Source organism: Rhamphochromis sp. 'chilingali' (assembly GCF_963969265.1).
Source record: "Rhamphochromis sp. 'chilingali' genome assembly, chromosome: 12".
NCBI lineage: Eukaryota > Metazoa > Chordata > Actinopteri > Cichliformes > Cichlidae > Rhamphochromis > Rhamphochromis sp. 'chilingali'.
In genome coordinates this window covers 19,702,118-19,720,381 of record NC_137939.1, presented here as the reverse complement: position 1 = coordinate 19,720,381, position 18,264 = coordinate 19,702,118, and the positions used below count along the sequence as shown (strand labels likewise).

The following is an 18,264-nucleotide window of genomic DNA, read 5'->3' as shown; positions in this document are numbered from 1 at the left end:
CCTGCTGATCTCCCTTTGTGGCCATCGAGGAAGTGAAGGGAGACCCGGTGCAGCTTTTACCGAGAGGCCCCTAAAGGACTCTAAATTTCACCTTTGAATCGTCGCGTGTGAGAAGATTTCCTGTGGCTCCCTCACTGTCTGGAAGTAACCGTATCCTCAAAGGGGTTTTGACACGCAATACTGGTATGAAAAAATACATTGCACCTGTTGCTTCAGGGGAGCGGTTTCCATGGGTGGTTCTGCACACTTTATCTTTGAGGATTTAAACAGATCAAGGGGATTTGAGGGTTAAGAAGAGGAACTGTTTGAGGCAAATGGATGGATTCTAACACACACACACAACTCACAAATGAATTTTGTTTTTGGGAGAGGTGGTTGGTGACGTTCTTGCCAATTGTTTGCCCGACTTGTGTTTCAGCCAATTTCCTGTTTCCGGGCTTAATCACATGTTGAAGGCTGTCATTATTCAGAAAGAGAGAGAAACGCCTACAGTTTATGAGTATTTAAAGAGCCTGCTCCTGTACCTGAGGAAATTGTTTTATTGATAAAAACAGTGCAACACATTGATCAATAAAACATTATGTGACCACAGCAGCGTGACGAGGCACCAGGATAGCACACGGATAAATTGAGGCCACGCCACTTCCATAGACTGGATTTCCATTTCTCATTTACTTTTTGGCTGTTTGCTGATGTATTGCTTTTACTGGTATTTACTTCATGTTTACAAGCCTTTTATTTGGTGATGCTTTTTTGCACTGAACAGGGTTTGATGTAGTTACAAATATTTTAAAAAAGAAACACCGAAACAAATACACAGAAGTGGACAAATGAAACAAAAACTGGCTATTTTTGTATCAAACATCAGCATGAATAATAATGGAAGACTATAAAACAAACTGACTGATATTAAAATTTATGTTTTTGATGTGCACACTTATAAAATAGTTCTGACAGTATCTTAACTGTCTTTCCTTTTTTGTGCTATTTTGAGGGAACCCATGCAGATTGTGGGGCTCTAAGCAATAACTTTTATAATGAGGAGGTTAGGAAGAGTTAATAAGCATGTTGGACTTTAAAAGCTCTATTCACATTAAAAGCACTAATTAAGGAAAAGGTCATTAGATGAGTATCTTGTTTATGTAGCTGTTAGAGTGGCTTCTGCTTTAAAAATAAAAAATAAAAACGTTAGACTTCAGTAATGAATGGCTTTTGAACCTTTTCTGATTACAGCAGGCTTTGTGTCTGCAACACATAGACATCAAATATCTTGAATTCAATAAAAAAAAAACAACAACAACCAAAAAACATCAGAACATGTCTTTCATCTTCACTTTGTTTTCGTCATATCTGCTGGAAAAGAACTGGAGTATCATCTTCAGCATCCAAATCCTATTGAAAAACATTTTTATCATTGTTGAAATTATATGCCTGTAATGGTATAGAACTGTATGAATTAAAATGATGCAATTTTCTACAATACTAACCAGCTTATTGTTGTGTCAGATATTCCAGTAAAAATCTGTGTAGAAATCAATTTTTCTCCATGTTTGTGGATTTCATTTTTGTGGCAGATTCATCTTGAAATGCATTATAAAGTCATCAATCTTTATCTAGAAAGTGACTCAGTGGTGCAGTCAAACTGCTTACATACTATTAAGTTGATTCTGGCTTCCTTGTTTAGTTTGTCCACATTTTAAAATGAAGCTGAAAAATGATCTCTGGTTAGCCAGCTCACCCATTTGTTCCACTTGGGGAGGCATTACAGCCAAACCCTCTTGAAAGAGTTTAGGTTTAACTCCGTTTAAGTCGATGAGGACTTCTCACAGCTTCCTATCCGGAATTCCCTCAGACTGCTGGTGGCTGCAGGCGTGTAATTTGTGCCAGATTTGCAACGCCGTATCCACCCTCTGACCTAAAAACAGAGACACATTGTGCACAAACCTTCTACTCTATGTAGCTTTGTGAAAGTGTTCATGTGGCTTAATGACAATAGGCTGTATTTCACTCAGCCTGCAGAACTGTGATGTGGCTCTTTTGGAGAGTTTCCACTATAAATGATGATCAAAGTAATTGGAAAGCATTGTCAGTGATCAATTATCGGGTATTTAACATCTGCTTACTTCTCAAGAATTGCTCTGTAGACTTTAGTTGGAGGTGTAGGAAAAAGCCCAAGACGCCTGTTGTGGCATCGGCTAAATATGATACAGCCAGGGGACAAACAAAAACTCTATACAACATTTTTGCTCAGCTTGCATGTAATAACTTTAATGCAAAACAGAACTATTGTTAAAGGGAACAGAGTCTTTTCATTTTCAAAACCATATTTGCATTATTGGACTTCCTTAGAAAACCTACACTTTGGTACAGCCCCTCCATTCATTCACTTATGGAAACTTACTTTTGATTGGCTGCCCCTCATAAACTAACGATTGTGAAAAGGAAAGTGTGCGTTAATGAAAGTATGAATAGCAAGACTCATCTTCTCAAAACTTATTCATAAACCTAAAATCTGTAACAATTTTATTTATACAGCGCCAAATAACAGCAACAGTTGCCTCAAGGCACCTTATATTGAAAGGTAAAGACCCTACAGTAATATATAGAAAACAGGGAAAACCCTAACAATTAGATGAGACCCTATAAACAAGCACTTTGGTGACAGCGGGAAGGAAAAATTCCCTTAGAAGAAATCTCCGGCAGAACCAGGTTGAGTAAGTCCCTTCTGAGGTTAGGGGAGGAAAACAGGACAAAGACACACAAAACTCAACGCATCATGGGAAGCCGCTGGCAGCCTCGGGGTATTGCAGTATAACGAAGGGAGGATTCAGGGTCACCTGATCCAGCCCTAACTATATGCTTTAGGAAAGGAAGCTTTAAGCCTAACCATAAAAATTAGAGATGGTGTCTGTCTCTTAAATTTGAGAGTTGGTTCCAAACAAGACAGGTCTGAAAACTGAAGGCTCTACCTCCCATTGTGCTTTTATATACCCTAAGAACCAGCAGTCTGAGAGCAAAGTGCTCTATAGGGGTAATACAGTACTATGAGCTCTTATGTGTGAACTACAATTTCAAAAGATCTTTGAATGGGAGGAAGAAGCACGATGGTAAGTGACACAAGAGAAACGAAACAGACATTTAGAAACCTCTTGAGGTGGGTGATGCACCCAAAATCTAAGGTCAAATGACCGTGAGCATCTTTTTCCAATGAATCTTTACCTAGCCTTAGTGCTGCTGAAAGAAAAAGTCCCCAAATCCTAAAAGACCCACAATAAATAAGTCCCTTCTACTGATATTTTAATTTTTTCCAGCCTGTCTGTGGCTGCAAGCCTTGAGCTACTGATGATGTAATTTGATCACAAATGCAATACATCATCTGTAAAATGGCTAGTTTCTTTCAGTGTACCCAACATCACTAAACCGGACAAAATACTGCATTTACTGGAATCTCTTTGAGCTCCAGATTTAGTGTTAAAATGTGTATTTAGCACAGCAGGAAAGTGTGTCCGAGGTCAGCTCAAAATAAACTTCAGAGCCCATGCTGATTGTAAAAAAAGAAACGTGTCACATTGTGCAATAGTGTTGAGCCCACTGATGTCTTTTTAATAGCTTTTGAACAACAATGGAGCTTGATGTCACAGAGGAATAAACTATAATTGCTAATACACATGCAACACTGGTTAGTAGGAACTATCCATTGTTGATTTTCTAGCATATGAGTGGATTTCTTGACAGCAGAACAAACACAGTATCACCAGACATGCCCTTTGAAGGGATGTATTCATTAAAAAGGGCATTAATCATCTGTTTTGTGTCAGCAGCACAGGACATCAAAGGAATGGGGCAGAGCACCAAAGTGGTGTTGTCATGCTCTGCACAGCCGTCAGTGACATAAATCAGAATTTAAAGATAGAAGACTGGACAATACTGTGCCTTTGCCACCTCAGAAAGAAATAGAGTGAATTTCTTTCAACTTTTTTTTATCCGCTCTAATTGTGGAGTTAATTAGACACTAGCTCTTTGAAGTTGCACTTGAGCAAATATCTGTTTTGATCTAAATGTTCATGTCAGCGTATTCAAATACTCAGAAATGTCCATTTTTGATGTACAGTGCTTAACAAATTTATTAGACCACCACCCAATGTAAGGTCTATGCCACAGCCGCCCTACAGTTACAGTACTGATAATTAACCAGTTCATTTTTCATGGTTCTGTAATGGTTAACTCACCAGTAGGCACACCTACCTAAAACATTTTTTTTAAATGCTGAAATGTAATTATTGTAATTATTGATTAATTTTCAAATATATTGTTTTACAAGAAGCAGAACAAGATAGTAAAGTACTTCATTATCATTATTATTATAAGTATTATTAAAGCCACTTTTAAATGACTAACCATTTTATGCTTTAGTAAATTTACATCTATTTCACAAAGTATATTTTCTAAGTTTTGTTGCAGTAGAAGTGCTTTTGTACAGGAAAAAAAATGCATGGTGTGACTGTAAGTAGCAGTTCCTGCACCAACCTTCTTAAAATGTCGGTGTGTGGCATTAATAACAGATGCAGCCTGGTCCTTGGTAAAGGAAAATCAATGGTTTATTTCTGTTTATCCCAAGAGTGTGTACTAAATGTCATGAAAGTCCAATCAGACGCTGTTTTAACTTAGCACCAGACTCATTAGACTAGATACCTCATAGAAAAAGAGAACTTGAATGCAGGACACCAGCAAAAGAAAAAAAGTTCAAATAATTTTAATTCAAGGATAGAATCATACAGGAAAGCGTAAGTCATTAAGATAAAAAAAAGGAACTGGCAAGAGGAAGACATGAGAAACACCTGGAAGGACTAGAAAGCTACGCTACAGGAAACAACAATCTGGCCTAAAACAAAGGCGTTGGTTACCTGGCATATCAGTTGTACCTAAAGCCAGAAATGTCAGCCTCACCAGACAAAAATCACAGGATCTTAGTCCCGATTCTCATCCTCTTTAAAGACCACAAATTTATATACAGAATTCTGCACCCCTGACAGCCATCAACAGAACAGCAAAATGTGCAACAGCTCACACAGAAAACCTTCATCTGTGTGATCTGCTGTTCTCAGAGATATCTAAAGCGCAATGATACAGACCTCAGTGGGTGGCAAACACAACATGCTTTTACTTCATCACTCTAGATAATTTGAGCTTCTCCTTTTTGCAAAGGCACAAAAGTCTATCACAGTTCCATGAAATGCGAGAGTTGTTCTCAGAAAGCTTAATCTTGGTGCCAAGTCAGAATTCTCACAAACTACTGTAGGGCACGCGAACCGGAGCAGCTGCAAATTCACATACTGCACAAAGATAATAAATTCCCGGCAAGACTTCCTGATAGATGTAATTAACCGTACAGCAATCTAATTTGTTGGTTAATAGTTGAGCGGCTTCGTTGACCTTTAATGTGTTATTACTGGATCATCAGATTTCAAAACAAATTAAAATCGTTTGGCGTGTCTTCTTCTAGCTCATAATATTTTTAATTAATTCAGATGAAGTTGAATCTCTGGAGAGAGTATCTTAATTCTGAAGCTGAACATTCACACAGCCTTTAGCTCTGCGGGGTCCTGTGTTTGATTCATTTTGTTTTGTAAGCCCTCCCTCAGCAGACAGTTTGGGTGTCTGACTGTTGATGCAGCTGAGACACACTGAAGTGGCTGAATGTGCTGCCGACTTGCCTCTGCTCATGTGGCTTCAGAGACACTGAATCATCCGTTTTGCACCACTTTGTTTTTATAAACTATGGGCAGCAACTGATTAAATTCTTGTGATTCCAGGATCATCTGTTCATTGTTTGTTTACTCTTACTTAACTTTCTCCCACTGTGACCTGTGATCCTCAGTAAGAGCTAAAAACAGCTTTCAATATGGGGACACAACAGTATTTACTCAAGCTAGTCTAAGTCTGTTGCTGTGCAGTAGATATAGTTAATGTATTCTCCCAAAGAAGAAATAAAAATAAAAATACTTTATTCTTGTTATCATTGTTACTACTAGTACTACTACTACCAAATATGACAGTGGAGAAATCACTTTATAAACTGCATGTGTATGCTTTAAGTTAATTTCGTCTTAGTGTTTACCGATGTGCTTCACCAGCACACAGAAACAGACCTTGGTGGGCGGCAGAAACAAATTTACTGTAAAATAACTAGAGAGCAAACTTCAGTACCTAAATGCCTTTAAAGCTTTACACATTGATCAGTGCTTTGAATTTTGAACATTTCTAATCATGCAACTTCTAATGAAGCATTTATTATATATTAATTAAGAATGGTTGCATCTCATGCACTGGAATGTAGTAGATTTAGTTCAGTACTACACCTTGTACTTTGAATGCTTCTGTGTGATGCTACTTTACAGTTAAAATAAGTACAAATAAAATAAAACAAAAATAAATAGAGCAAAAGAAGTAAAGTGTTTTTTTTTTTTTTACCCCACTTCCCCTTTACTAACAGTTATTAGTTTGGTTTTACATACAAGGCAAATCAGGAAATTAAAAACTTTAATATTTTTAGACTTAATGAATAATTTAAAGTGGTTTAAAGTAAATAAATACAACATTGCCATGCCACTTAATAAATTCTACTATTCCTACTAGCTACTACTGCTATTACATTAGATGTCATATTCCCATATGCTCCACCTTTTTGGTGACCACACTGTGTTTGTGAGTCTCCAGAGATCCCTTTTTCTTCTAACAACTCTCTCTTGAGTCTCTCCTAACGTTTCCCCTTTAAGTGGAAATGACCACAGTTTATTGAGTCCGTTTCACTGGAGAGGCTAGTGTAACTGTAAATGTTGCTGTCAGCTCCTCCCATCCAGCTATAAGAGCCCAGCTGACCAGGTAGTCTGTGTCCATCCCTGAATAGGCCCTGCAAAACGGACTTATGAGAAATTGGTGAGCTTTATTAGAGCCGTACGTTTTTGGTTGTACGTAACAGACTTTTGAGATGTAGGTAGGGACGGTCCCTGAGGTTGTTTTCCGACTGGTTGCACAGCGGATCTGGAGTAAGGACTGGTAACTTTTTCAATGATGACTTTTGCCATGCTGCGGCCTGTGGCGACGCACATGATCTACTCGGACTTCACTGTCACCTCCGAGGACGATGAGAACCGCAGCGAGAGCGATGGCAGTTCGGAGCAAAGTTACTGTAGCTCCACCGACAAACGAAGACGGATTTCCAGCAAACTGGAAGGAGACTCCGCGGTGGTCGTGAAACAGAGGAGCGCGGCTAACGCCAGGGAGAGAGGCAGGACGCAGAGTGTCAACACTGCTTTCACGGCTCTCCGGACTCTCATACCCACAGAGCCCGTGGACAGAAAGCTCTCCAAGATTGAAACTCTTCGACTGGCATCCAGCTACATTTCTCATCTGGCCAACGTGCTTCTGATTGGAGACGGTGGCGCAGATGGGCAGCCGTGCCTCGGCGGGGTCCATGCGCAAGGAGAGTTTGGGGAAAAGCAGCCGCGGACCATCTGCACCTTCTGTTTGAGCAACCAGAGAAAAGGGGTAAATGTTTTATATGTCAGAGCTCGATTTAAAAGGCTTAGATTTAACTGCTGGGTTAAAAATGCCAACAATTTTATGTCAATAATCGTGCGCAATGAAATGCACCATGCCTATTACTTAGCAGTGCAGCTCATTTTTTAACCTATGTATTTTTTATGCTGATGTTTGTTCGCAGTATAACACAGTGTATTTCTTAACCATCACTTTAAATTCCTCACACATAGTGTCTTTTTAATTCTGCAAGAAAACCAGAGCTACGCAAAACACTTAGTTGTTGATAGGAACTACATTTATTCACGTGACATCGCTTTTGTAAGCCTTTATGGCGCAGATTTTTTGTTTTTTTGTTTTTGTTTTTTTGGAGTGCTTATATATGACCCAAGAATGTCTTTCTTTCCAGATCAAAGATGGAAAAGACTGTTTGAAAATGCGAGGGCTTGGTCCGCTGCGAATGACGCGCTGACTGAAGACCAGTGAATGACTGACAGCCTGAAAACCCTCAAAGACTTTCTCAGGGAAGAGTCGAAGCTGGTTTTGGAGAGCGTGCTCATCTACATGTACACATGCTGGATCAAATAATGGAACCAAAGAAAGGAATATTTATACTTGACTGGAAATTTACGCATAAGCCTTTCAAAGATGCAGTGCATTTTTAAAAAAAAAAAAAAGTTGTGGATTATTTTTTGTTTGGTGTCTTTTTTGTTGGCAACATTTTAAATAAAATATATTTTATAAAACAAAAACAATTCCCGTCTTTAAAAGAAAAAAAACAACAACAACACATTTGACTCAAACAAAATGATTTGAATCATATCATAATGTAGTTCAGATTTCCTGCACTAAAGAGGAGATTAATGGAGTGTATATATCTGAGACCAACAATCTGTTGAGGTCTTCTATTTCACCACCCACTTTAAAAAAAAAAAAGAGTACTTCCAATATACAATAAGCAGCTGCAGTTTGCAAAATTGCTGCTCTTTTCTAATAAACATTTGAAAACATTGACTCTAATAGCAAATTTGGAGGTATAAATGTTTTTTTATGTCTTTGCTGAAAGATGTCAGACATACAAACATTTCCACTGTTTACAGTGATGGTGCCAGTGTGTTGTTTATGAAGCCTTGCAGACCCACGGCAAAAGGTTCGGGGTTTCCAGTGTCACTGAGTGGTGTGTTTTTCCCAAAACTCATGATTGGTGTTTTTTTGAAGTCTGTTATCGATTAGTCACGGCAAATAGTAGCCCACACTCTGTTCAGAGCCCCCAACACAGCTGTTGGTATGTCAGAGGGATAAATCACTGCTGTGGGCCCAAAAGACAGGGAGATGGGGTGAGAGGTCAGAGGTCACAGTGTAGTATTGAAGTGAAAGCTAAGTGACACTTAGTGACTGCAAATGATGCAAATTTAATCTCAGAGCAGATTTTCAAGATATGTATCTTTTTATCATGTCATTTCTTATTAGTAGGAAACATCGCTGTATTTGATATTCAGGTTCTCACATCGCTATCAGCATGACAAATGATTACTGTTTTATTTATTTTCAGCTGCAAAAGAGAACTTTCTCTTGTGCTTGCCATCTTTTCGTGCACTCTGGTTTCTGTAGCACATAGCAAATTCAGATAGCTTTCACTGACAAATGCAGATAAAGTAAATGCTATCATAAAATGTCCCAGTAAAGTGTTCAGGCACCACATGCTGTCAGAAAAGCTCCAGTGTCCCTTGGCACTTGTTCTCTGAGCCCCTGAAAATCTACTGGAGGGAAGGAAGACCAGTCTTCCAAAAGATTTTCCCTCATTTGACATTTTGAGGATGATGATGATAATGATGATTATGATGATGGTGATGATGTTGGAGACCACTGTCTAACATGTTCGTCCACAATCTCCATAGCTATGCCAATATCAATCACATATCTATCACATTATCCCTTTTCAAGCATTCCAGTAGATATCATAATACTCCAGTGGAGGGGGCATTATCCTCCCAAAGGACACCTTTCCATGAGGATAAACAAGCTTTAAATGGATAAAGGTGATAATTCAGAACTGTAACTTGATTTGTAGTGCAGCTTTTCTCTAAGACACATACATGCACATCAGATAACTGGCAAGATGAAGAGTAGTTCAAATGCTTATTAAGTATTTAGTTTGATTTATGTTTGCAGTGCTTTTATTACCTATAAACACTTTTGGATTAATTTTTCCAATGCGTGGCCTTCAATAACTTTATCTAAACCAGTATGATCCCCTGAAAGATAACTAACTAACTAACTAACTAACTAACTAACTAACTAACTAACTAACTAACTAACTAACTAACTAAATAAATAAATAAATAAATAAATAAATCAATCAATCAAAATACAACCAGACTCAAATAGTGGCTGTGAAATGCTCCCCACAGCACAAAAAAGATCCCCTACCTGTAGGGGTCAAGGGTTCAACTTTTTCCTTTAATTTGCCATGTGTCTGTATTTCATAATGCTGCAAAGCAAAAGCCGCCCAGTCTCTGTGGGCTTCTTCTCCAGTCTGTAATGAAAGCTGTAACAGGCAGATTGCAGCTCAGCGACACACAGCTGAGCCCAAGTTCCCTTCTGGCATCTCTTTGAATAAGACTGCAAACTCAGTCCTCTGAATGACAGAAGAAAGCTCCCTGGTGAAACAGGAGGCTGTATGGAAAGTTAATTTTAAGGCAGCTAAAGGTGCATGCTGGGGGTCTGAGTTTCCTTTGCCGTCCCTCCCCCACCTGCTGTGTCAGGATAAGTCGAATTTGTCCTCCTCACCCAGGGACTGGGCCTCCTCAGATGGCTCCCTGAGGCTCCCCCCGGCAGGAAGATGTCACGTAGGCAGAGGAAGGGAAAACAACACGCAGCCGACCTCTCTGAGGAACTCTCTGTGCGGCGGGGCTTTGGGTCATCGCCAGTCTTGACATCATCCGGCACTGGGACCCAGATGTACGGATCTCTAGTGATGCTTTTCAGAGTGAGCGAACAAAATACTGAGTGTTCAATCAAATCAACAATTTTTTAGTTTTTACTAAGATGAAAGATTAAAAAAAACATGACGGAGATGATCAGAAGGAAAGGGCGGGAACAAAGAACCCAAGTAAAGTCAGTAAAAATCAGTCTGGATCTGTTTAACATGTCTGACAGGCGAGCGTCCAGAGGATCCACCTGGAGATCACTGCAAAGGTTTACCGCTTCACTTTGGTAAGTTTTTCCTCCTCCTCGGACATCCCAGTCCCAGCAGAGAATTTTAGCGGAGCTTAAATGAAGCCAGACGGCAGTTCCACCTCCTCCTGCCAGTTTTATGTTCTGTGACATGACGATAATAGATGGAGCTCTGCTGTCTTACCTAAAACTACTAGAAACAGAGCATTTTCTACTAAATTAGGTAAATTATTTCTGCTGTATCATGTATCTTCATCAAAGGAAGGTTTTATATTTTTCTTCTCTTTTTTTTTGTATGTATAGCCAACTGGATACTGGATTTTTCACATATTGCTCATTGCTTATTTTTCCAAACTTTCAAGCAAAAGCGTTTTGGACTTCCCCAAATAAGTGTTGCATGACTTGGGTATGAGATGCTACAATAATGTTTAATTGTGCAATAAAATGCAAAGCTCCAACTGCACTGTGTGTGTACAATGTGTTTCTTTGTAATTCTCATTGAGAAGCTCAGCGCTTTATTGTACACTACAGATTTATGGTACAGAGTTATTCATGAATAAAAGTAGAGAAAAACTGGTGTCATTTTAGATCTCGTTGTTCTTCTTGGTGATTGACAGTTACTTAAGAAGAGGAAGTGGCACATTTTGGAAGCACAATTTAATGAGTACAACTGAGCTCGGTCTATGAAAACACCTTTGCAAATGAGACACAAATCACGGTTCCGGCAGCTCAAAGTGTTCCTGTCCTTGCCTCACTAACATAAAATAGAAAAAAGTTAAAATAGATGATCCAGAAACAGGAAGGATGTAAAGCATTTTTCAGCATCATCTGGGAGCCCAGGACTGATTCCCACATGGGTGCTTAGCTTCATCATTTTGTAGTCTTGCCAGAGAGCTGTTGTTAGACATAAACCTGCACATGGTAATATTTTAATGGCTTTTGCTCTCAGAGTCTGCTTCAGCATGTTTCAAACACTCGCTGGCTGGAGAGATGGCCCCTGGCTCCACCTGCATGTCAAAGATATTGATAGTTGTGAGTCACTTAGTGGTTCCAGGCTGAGATGCCTTTCTTCTGATTTTACTGAACATGAACGCTTTCCCAAAAAGGAGGAAGAGGAGGTAGAGGAAGTCTGTCTGTTTGACCGTCAGCTGAGCTTCGGCGGGGGAGAAGCTCGCCAATGCAAGGAGACAGTTGTGTCTCCTCAAACATGCAAGAACAATTGTTTTCATGTGCCAGACAACTTGGCAAGGCCTTCAGAAGGAGAGGGAGGATGATGGAGAGTGAAGGGTGGGCGGGGAGAGCTGGTAAAAGGAAATCCCAGAGAAGAAATTAGGGAACAATGCACACCGTCTTAACACTGCTCTGTTCTGTTTCAGGCTCGGACAATCAAGCTTTAGGAGTCAGCAGGCTGCCAAAGCCCAGGGCTTGAGGTGAGAATCCAGCAGCACAGACTTGAGGGGTTTTTTCTTCCTTAAATAAACAATTGAACAGGCAGCATGATGCATCTCTGCAGCGTGTTGTGCCTCACAAAGACAGGATTTATTTCAGTCAGTTTCAAATGAACTGACCAAAACAAAACAAGACATTATCCAGATCAAATGGGAGGGGAAAAAAAAATCTTCCCCACCATGTGGAAGCGTTCATTATTGGATGTTTAGAGGAAGTGTTTGTGTTCATGTAGATACATTTTCTCAGTTTCCCGCAATAAATTCTGTCCCACTATTTCACTATCTTCCCTTTTAAGTTTGGTTTTATTGCTTTTTCCTTGTGATTTTTTCTTGTTGGTATGTTTTCCTAGTTTATCCTGTTTTTATTATCCCATACTTGCTGTTAAATTTGTGGTTATCATGACATATGTTTAATTTTATCACTGATTTTAATTTGTTCTTTTTGTCATATGATCCCTGATGATTTTCTTCACATGGAAAGGACAGAGGATCAACTTCTGTCATGTTGCACCTATGAAACTTTATATAAATAAAGGCAACTTGACTAAATGAAAGAATTGTACAGAATGATTTTTTTTTCCTATTTAGAGGCTGCAAAAGGTAGCTGAAAACATGACAAACTGCAGAGTTTTTAGTTTCAAATTTTACCTCTGTTAATCACTTTGGAGCAGACAACCTTAGCTACACTAGAATGGCTGTAGGAACTTCATTCTTACTAATGTCAAGCGGGGGGGGGGGGGGGGGGGGGGGCAATAACTGGAAATAATGTAACTGTACAGACATCTACAGGAAAATGGACCTTTAGCTCTCTTCATCTTTGACCTCAGTGAATACCTTTCTGATGAGTTTATGGTCTCATTTGCTAGTTTCAAGTCCTACTGAGCACAACATAGGGCTAATTTCATAAATTGTGGTCAAAATTACAGTCATAAAAGACAATGAAGCAGTCACATTTGGTTCTAAAAACTGTGTTTAAAACACAATTCATGTAGAATTAATATAATGATTATTTTCTTGATTTTAGGACCTAGAATTGTGAAATATTTGTTGCATATTTTCATGCTAGAGACAACCATAAGGCAAGAGGCAGAGTACACCCTGGACAATTTGCCAGCCTGTCACATGGCTAAAACAGTGAGGCAGACCATTTAAAATCACTAAATAACCTCATAACTGCATAAATTAATGGCTGTTTTTTAGGTGCAAGTTTTCAAAATACAATGTATTTAATAATTTTTGTTGTTTTTACATATAAACCTTGTTTTGTAATATGTATTCGGTTGTCCTGCTGTGTTTTATTGTGTTTATGTTTCAGTGTTTTCCCTCCTGTTGGACAATAAAATGAATTGAACTAAGAATAATATGATTGGTTTTAAGTGTCTTTCTCTTTCTTAATTACTGTTTCAGGAACAATGTTATCGTGGAATAAATTAAAACAGGGTATTAGATCAGTCTATAACGTGACCCCCTGCTAGCACAGGATCACCGGTACTGTTATGGCCCATCAAAGAGCTATATATCTGTCAAACCCTAGTAAACATGCATGGTCTTCATGGGAAAGTCTCTGTGTACAGGGCCTGTGGGAGAGATGGCGGAACCATTGGGATGTTTCATTTCAGCAAACAGAGCAAACAGTCAGAGGATTTCCTCAATCAGAGGCGAAAGAGTTTGCAGTGAACAACCTCGCTGACAGAAACATGGAGACCTGCACAAGCAGCTGGGCGTGCTAACAACCTCTGGGATTTACTGTGGCGTGCAACACCCTTTAACAACAGGACTAAGAGGCAGAATCAGACACACACACACACACACCATACATTCACTCACTCACATTTACACCAGCAATTAAACCTTCAGAGAATCACAACTTCGATGAATCTTACAAGTTTTTGTCACTGACTTTTATGACTGCACTATTTCCTTATAACACATAGTTTGCATGAACTTTAAGACTCCCTTGAGCTTGGTTATGACGCTTTTCTTAATCCAGCACAGGAATATCAGCACATCTGCAGCGCAGAGATATTTAAGAAATGTGGAGTAGCATGTTTTTGTATAAGCTATTTATTTCTCATGCTGGGATTATTCCCTGTCACAGATCTGAAACCGCTCGCAGCTGCACTTAATGGTGTCCAATAGGAAGTGGCCAAAAAAAAAGAAAGAAAAAAAAGAGAAAATCCTCATTTCCACCAATGTTCTGCCTTAACATCAGTAAATGTCTATGTCCCTTTGCCAGCTGCTGCTGAATGAGGTATTGTTTAATGCAGATGGTGGAATCCAAAGACCTCACGCTTCCCTTTTCCATAAAGCGAGCCTGCTATTAATAACCATATATCGACCTCCTTTGTCAACAAGAGCGACGCGTACAAATAATATGCTTCAAGGAAGACAATGGGGAGTTCCCTGTGTTAAAAACAACAGGATGAGCCAGACTCATAAGAGTGTGTGTGTGTGTGTGTGTGATTAATGTGAGACAATCTGTCTGTGGGAGAAAGATCTTACTGACAGACTTAAGATCTGTTTCATATCTAACATGTTTTGCATTCTTCCCTCTGGTCAGTGATACATTTTTCTCAAGGTGCAGCTGTACTGACCAACAAGACATTAGGTCCTGCACACATCTTTTACAGTTACGGCCACAATTGTTAGACAAAGACAATTTTTGTAATTTTGCCTCTGTGCACCACCACAGTGGATTTTAAAGCGAACAACCAATATGTGATTGAAGTGCAGATTTTCAACATTAAAACATTTTATATAAAAAATCTTGCATTACCTGTTTAAGTATCACACCCATTTTTATATATAGTTCCCCCATTTTCAGAGGCTCAAGGTTAACTGGACAGACAACATTTTACATATGAGCATTGTTTTGAACGCTGCAGTCAGAAGTCTGAAGTCTAGAACCACTGACATGATAAAATGCTCTGTTCGTTGAGATGCTCTGCTCAGCTTTTACTGCAGTAACCTTCAGCTGCTGCTTGTTTGTAGTTCTTTGTGGATTTAATCTGTATTTAATAACTAAAAAGCATGCTCAGTTGGGTTGAGATATGTTACCTTGATTCCTGGGTTGTTTTTGGAGTATACTTTAGGTCTTTCCCCATTTGCATTGTGCAGAGCTGTCTGGTCAGTTTTGTAGCATTTGGCTGGATCTGAGCAGTACAGCCCTGTGAATTCATTCTGCTACTCCTATCAGCAGTTGCATCACCAGTAAAACACTAGTGACCTGGTTCTACTGGCAGCCTTATATGCCTATGCCATAACATTGCCTATATGTGGCATGTTTCAGATCATGAGCTTTTTTTCTTCTTCTTCATACTGTACTTTTTTATCTCCATCATTCTGATAAAGATTCTCTTTTTTTTCATTTGTCCAAAGTTTTTGTTGTTGTTTCGTTTTATTTCTGAACTGTGCAGACTCTTCTGTAATTTGGCCTTCCAGTTCTTGAGTTTAACAACTGGTTTGGACCTCATCGTAAATACTCAGTAATTCCATTCATGAAGGCGTCTCTTGATTCTGTGGTCTTTCAGGTTTTTTGGGGTTGCTGAGCTGACCGGCCCATTCATTTATTTTGGCTACTCCTAGTAGTCCTAGTTCTTGCTCTCTGTCTCTCTGACAGGTTTATCTCATTTTTTTCATGTGACAGCCTTTTTTACTTACCTTAATTCTAATACTTTAATGCTTTAATACATTTTTTAAAATAAAAACTTTATGAATCAAAGCTGATTTAAGATCACCTTTAGTGGTGTCTAAATGCAAATTGACAAAAACTGTCCCTTTGTCCAACAAGTTATGCACCAAACCTTTTTATGTTTTGTACTGTGAATGTTGTAATTACACATATAATGCTCATAAATTGGTTTCCTTTGTCTTATTGTATTATTGTTTGCTGTGTTTTCAGGTGGGAAAGCTGGTCAACCACAAATCCTTGTGTCCGCGTTTCAAAGTGTTTAAAGACAAACAGTGAAAGGAAACAAGAAAGGGTCTTACATGGTAGTTAGCTGCAGCAAAGTGTGAATCATGGAAAGTATAAAAGATTATCATGGCTTCTGCGTCTGAAACATGAAGCCGAGCAGGAGTACCCTAAATCTCTCTTTTTTTAAACAACCAGCAGGGGAGACACCTGGCCTGCAGCAGCTAGATTTCTTACTAAAATGAAACAAAACAAAATGAATAAAGTCTTTGGCTAATTACTTGTGTTTGACAACTCATAAACTCAACAGGAAAGTGTTAACAGTAGTCAAATCAGACATTTTACCACTGCTTTATGACTGAACATCTTTTTCCAGCCAGAATTATTGCCATCTGGTACCTTCATATAGAGTGCTTGTTTTTATGCACTCCTGCATTGTCCTAATTTTTCCGACCTGGACCTAATATTTTTCATGTCAGTTTTCTGAGACATGGATGAACACATCTGGCTTAACTAGAAAACACTTTGGAGCAACTCCTGTCGTTTTACGTCTACTAGATAAATAGAGATCAATAAATCTTTTTGTTTTGTTTTGTTTTGTTTTTTTGCCTGTCCCGTTTGGCTCTTTTGCCATCAGAATTATTGTCTAAAGGCAAAGAAAGATGCCCAACGGATTTACTTTACCAACTTGACCATCCCAGCCTTGCCATAATGGTCCATTTGATTCACCTTTTATTGTTTATTTTATTTTCACTTGTTGAATACGGGACAGACTTGACTGGGGGAAAGAAGGGGAGAAAGAAAGAGGGAAAGAGAAACAGCTGAGAAGAGGGACGGGGGAGAAGGGCAAAAACCAAAAACCAACAGAATGAGCAGAAAAAAAAGAAAAGAAAAAAAAATGCATATATCAATCACCTGGATCACATGCTGAGAAAGAAAAAAGAAAACAAGCAGACGAGAACAAGAGTAATAGAATAAACAACATCACAATGATATATGGGAATATGACAGTAAATACTAAATATTAAACATTATTGTGCAGCACATAAGATCAACAGAACACAGTGTGCTTTGAGGTAGGAGCCAAAAAGGGTGTAGTTTGTGGGTGTGATCACCCGTGTGTACACCTGTGAGCATGGACGCGCTTGTTTTTTTTAAAAGGTTCCTTCATGTAATGATCTGCTAGAGGGTGTGTGTGTGTGGGGGGGCACAACCCCGTCCTCCAGGGCATGAAGCAGGTATGGAAGAGATCAAAACTCCAGACATCCAGAGGCCCCCAGAACACAAGAGACCAAGGAAGACTAACAGAGGGGCAGCCGCGCCACTGTCCCAGAGAGAGCTGAGGAGAGTCCCAGATGAGGGCTCTCCTCAGCTCTCGGCCCCCGGCCTCTCGGCCGGGGGCACCCCACCTCCGAAGTGGCCCGAGCGAGCCCCAGGCTCCAGGCCCCGATATGCGGCCGCCAAGGAGTGAGCCGGTGTGTACCTGGACGCCCATCCCCGGACACAAAGAACCACCAACGCACCGATGTCTGAGGGAGTCCGCCACTGGCAGGGGAAGTGGTGGTAGGGGGAGATCAATAAATCTGCTAAACTTGACATAAAAATGCCCCACATTGCCTCAAATTATACACCTGGTATTTTCTTAAAAATTGCATCATCAAAAATGTATTTTATTCTAAAATGACTTGATCTGACATGAGAAGCTGGACTTTATATTTATCTCTGACGCAGGACAGCGTGAGAACAAAGTCTCACAATTTTTACAACCTTGTCCCCGACGCTGCTCTTTTTTCGGTACTGTTCAGATTTCTGGCCGAGGAGGTGGTGCTGCTGCTATTTTTAAAAATTCATTTTTATCTCAGATGATCTCTTTAAACTCCATTCAGATGGTGAAAACCAAAATTGGATGACTTAACCCTTTGTATGGTATTTTAACATATCATCCACTTGTGTCTGCTGCACTTTTTATCTTAGACTTTCAGGACTTTTTATCTTTGACTATTAAGTGAGGCAGCATTATCATTGTCTGGACTTTAACAGACAGCGATACCGAGTGTGAATGTGCTTGGCTCCATTCACCTTGCAGGACATGCTTTGGACTCTGCCTTCATAAATGCAGTCGCTTTCAGTGACCATAAAATCAGTCAAACACATTTTAATGTTACACAGAGATAAAACAATTAAGTA

At 39.4% G+C, this 18,264-nt stretch overlaps 2 protein-coding genes across 6 annotated transcripts; both read left to right on the top strand.

Moving 5' to 3' along the window:
• The first annotated feature begins 6,773 nt into the window (after nucleotides 1–6,773).
• Nucleotides 6,774–8,282, top strand: tcf15 (transcription factor 15). Its single transcript, XM_080899394.1, has 2 exons — nucleotides 6,774–7,548; nucleotides 7,949–8,282. The coding sequence occupies exons 1-2, from the start codon at nucleotides 7,069–7,071 to the stop codon at nucleotides 8,009–8,011; spliced, it is 543 nt and encodes a 180-aa protein (XP_080755520.1). The 5' UTR covers nucleotides 6,774–7,068; the 3' UTR covers nucleotides 8,012–8,282.
• A 1,701-nt stretch (nucleotides 8,283–9,983) lies between these two features.
• On the top strand, nucleotides 9,984–13,864 carry LOC308407756 (uncharacterized protein). 5 transcript variants are annotated; one of them, XM_080899602.1, is made up of 4 exons: nucleotides 9,984–10,500; nucleotides 10,699–10,755; nucleotides 12,093–12,146; nucleotides 13,739–13,864. In XM_080899602.1, exons 1-4 carry the CDS (start codon nucleotides 10,382–10,384, stop codon nucleotides 13,839–13,841), a joined length of 333 nt encoding a protein of 110 aa, XP_080755728.1. In that variant the 5' UTR covers nucleotides 9,984–10,381; the 3' UTR covers nucleotides 13,842–13,864. The 5 variants fall into 5 exon arrangements, with proteins under 5 accessions (XP_080755728.1, XP_080755732.1, XP_080755729.1 ...); XM_080899606.1 differs by having other exon boundaries at nucleotides 9,984–10,528; XM_080899603.1 differs by lacking the exon at nucleotides 13,739–13,864 and adding an exon at nucleotides 12,646–12,884.
• Nucleotides 13,865–18,264: the final 4,400 nt, after the last annotated feature.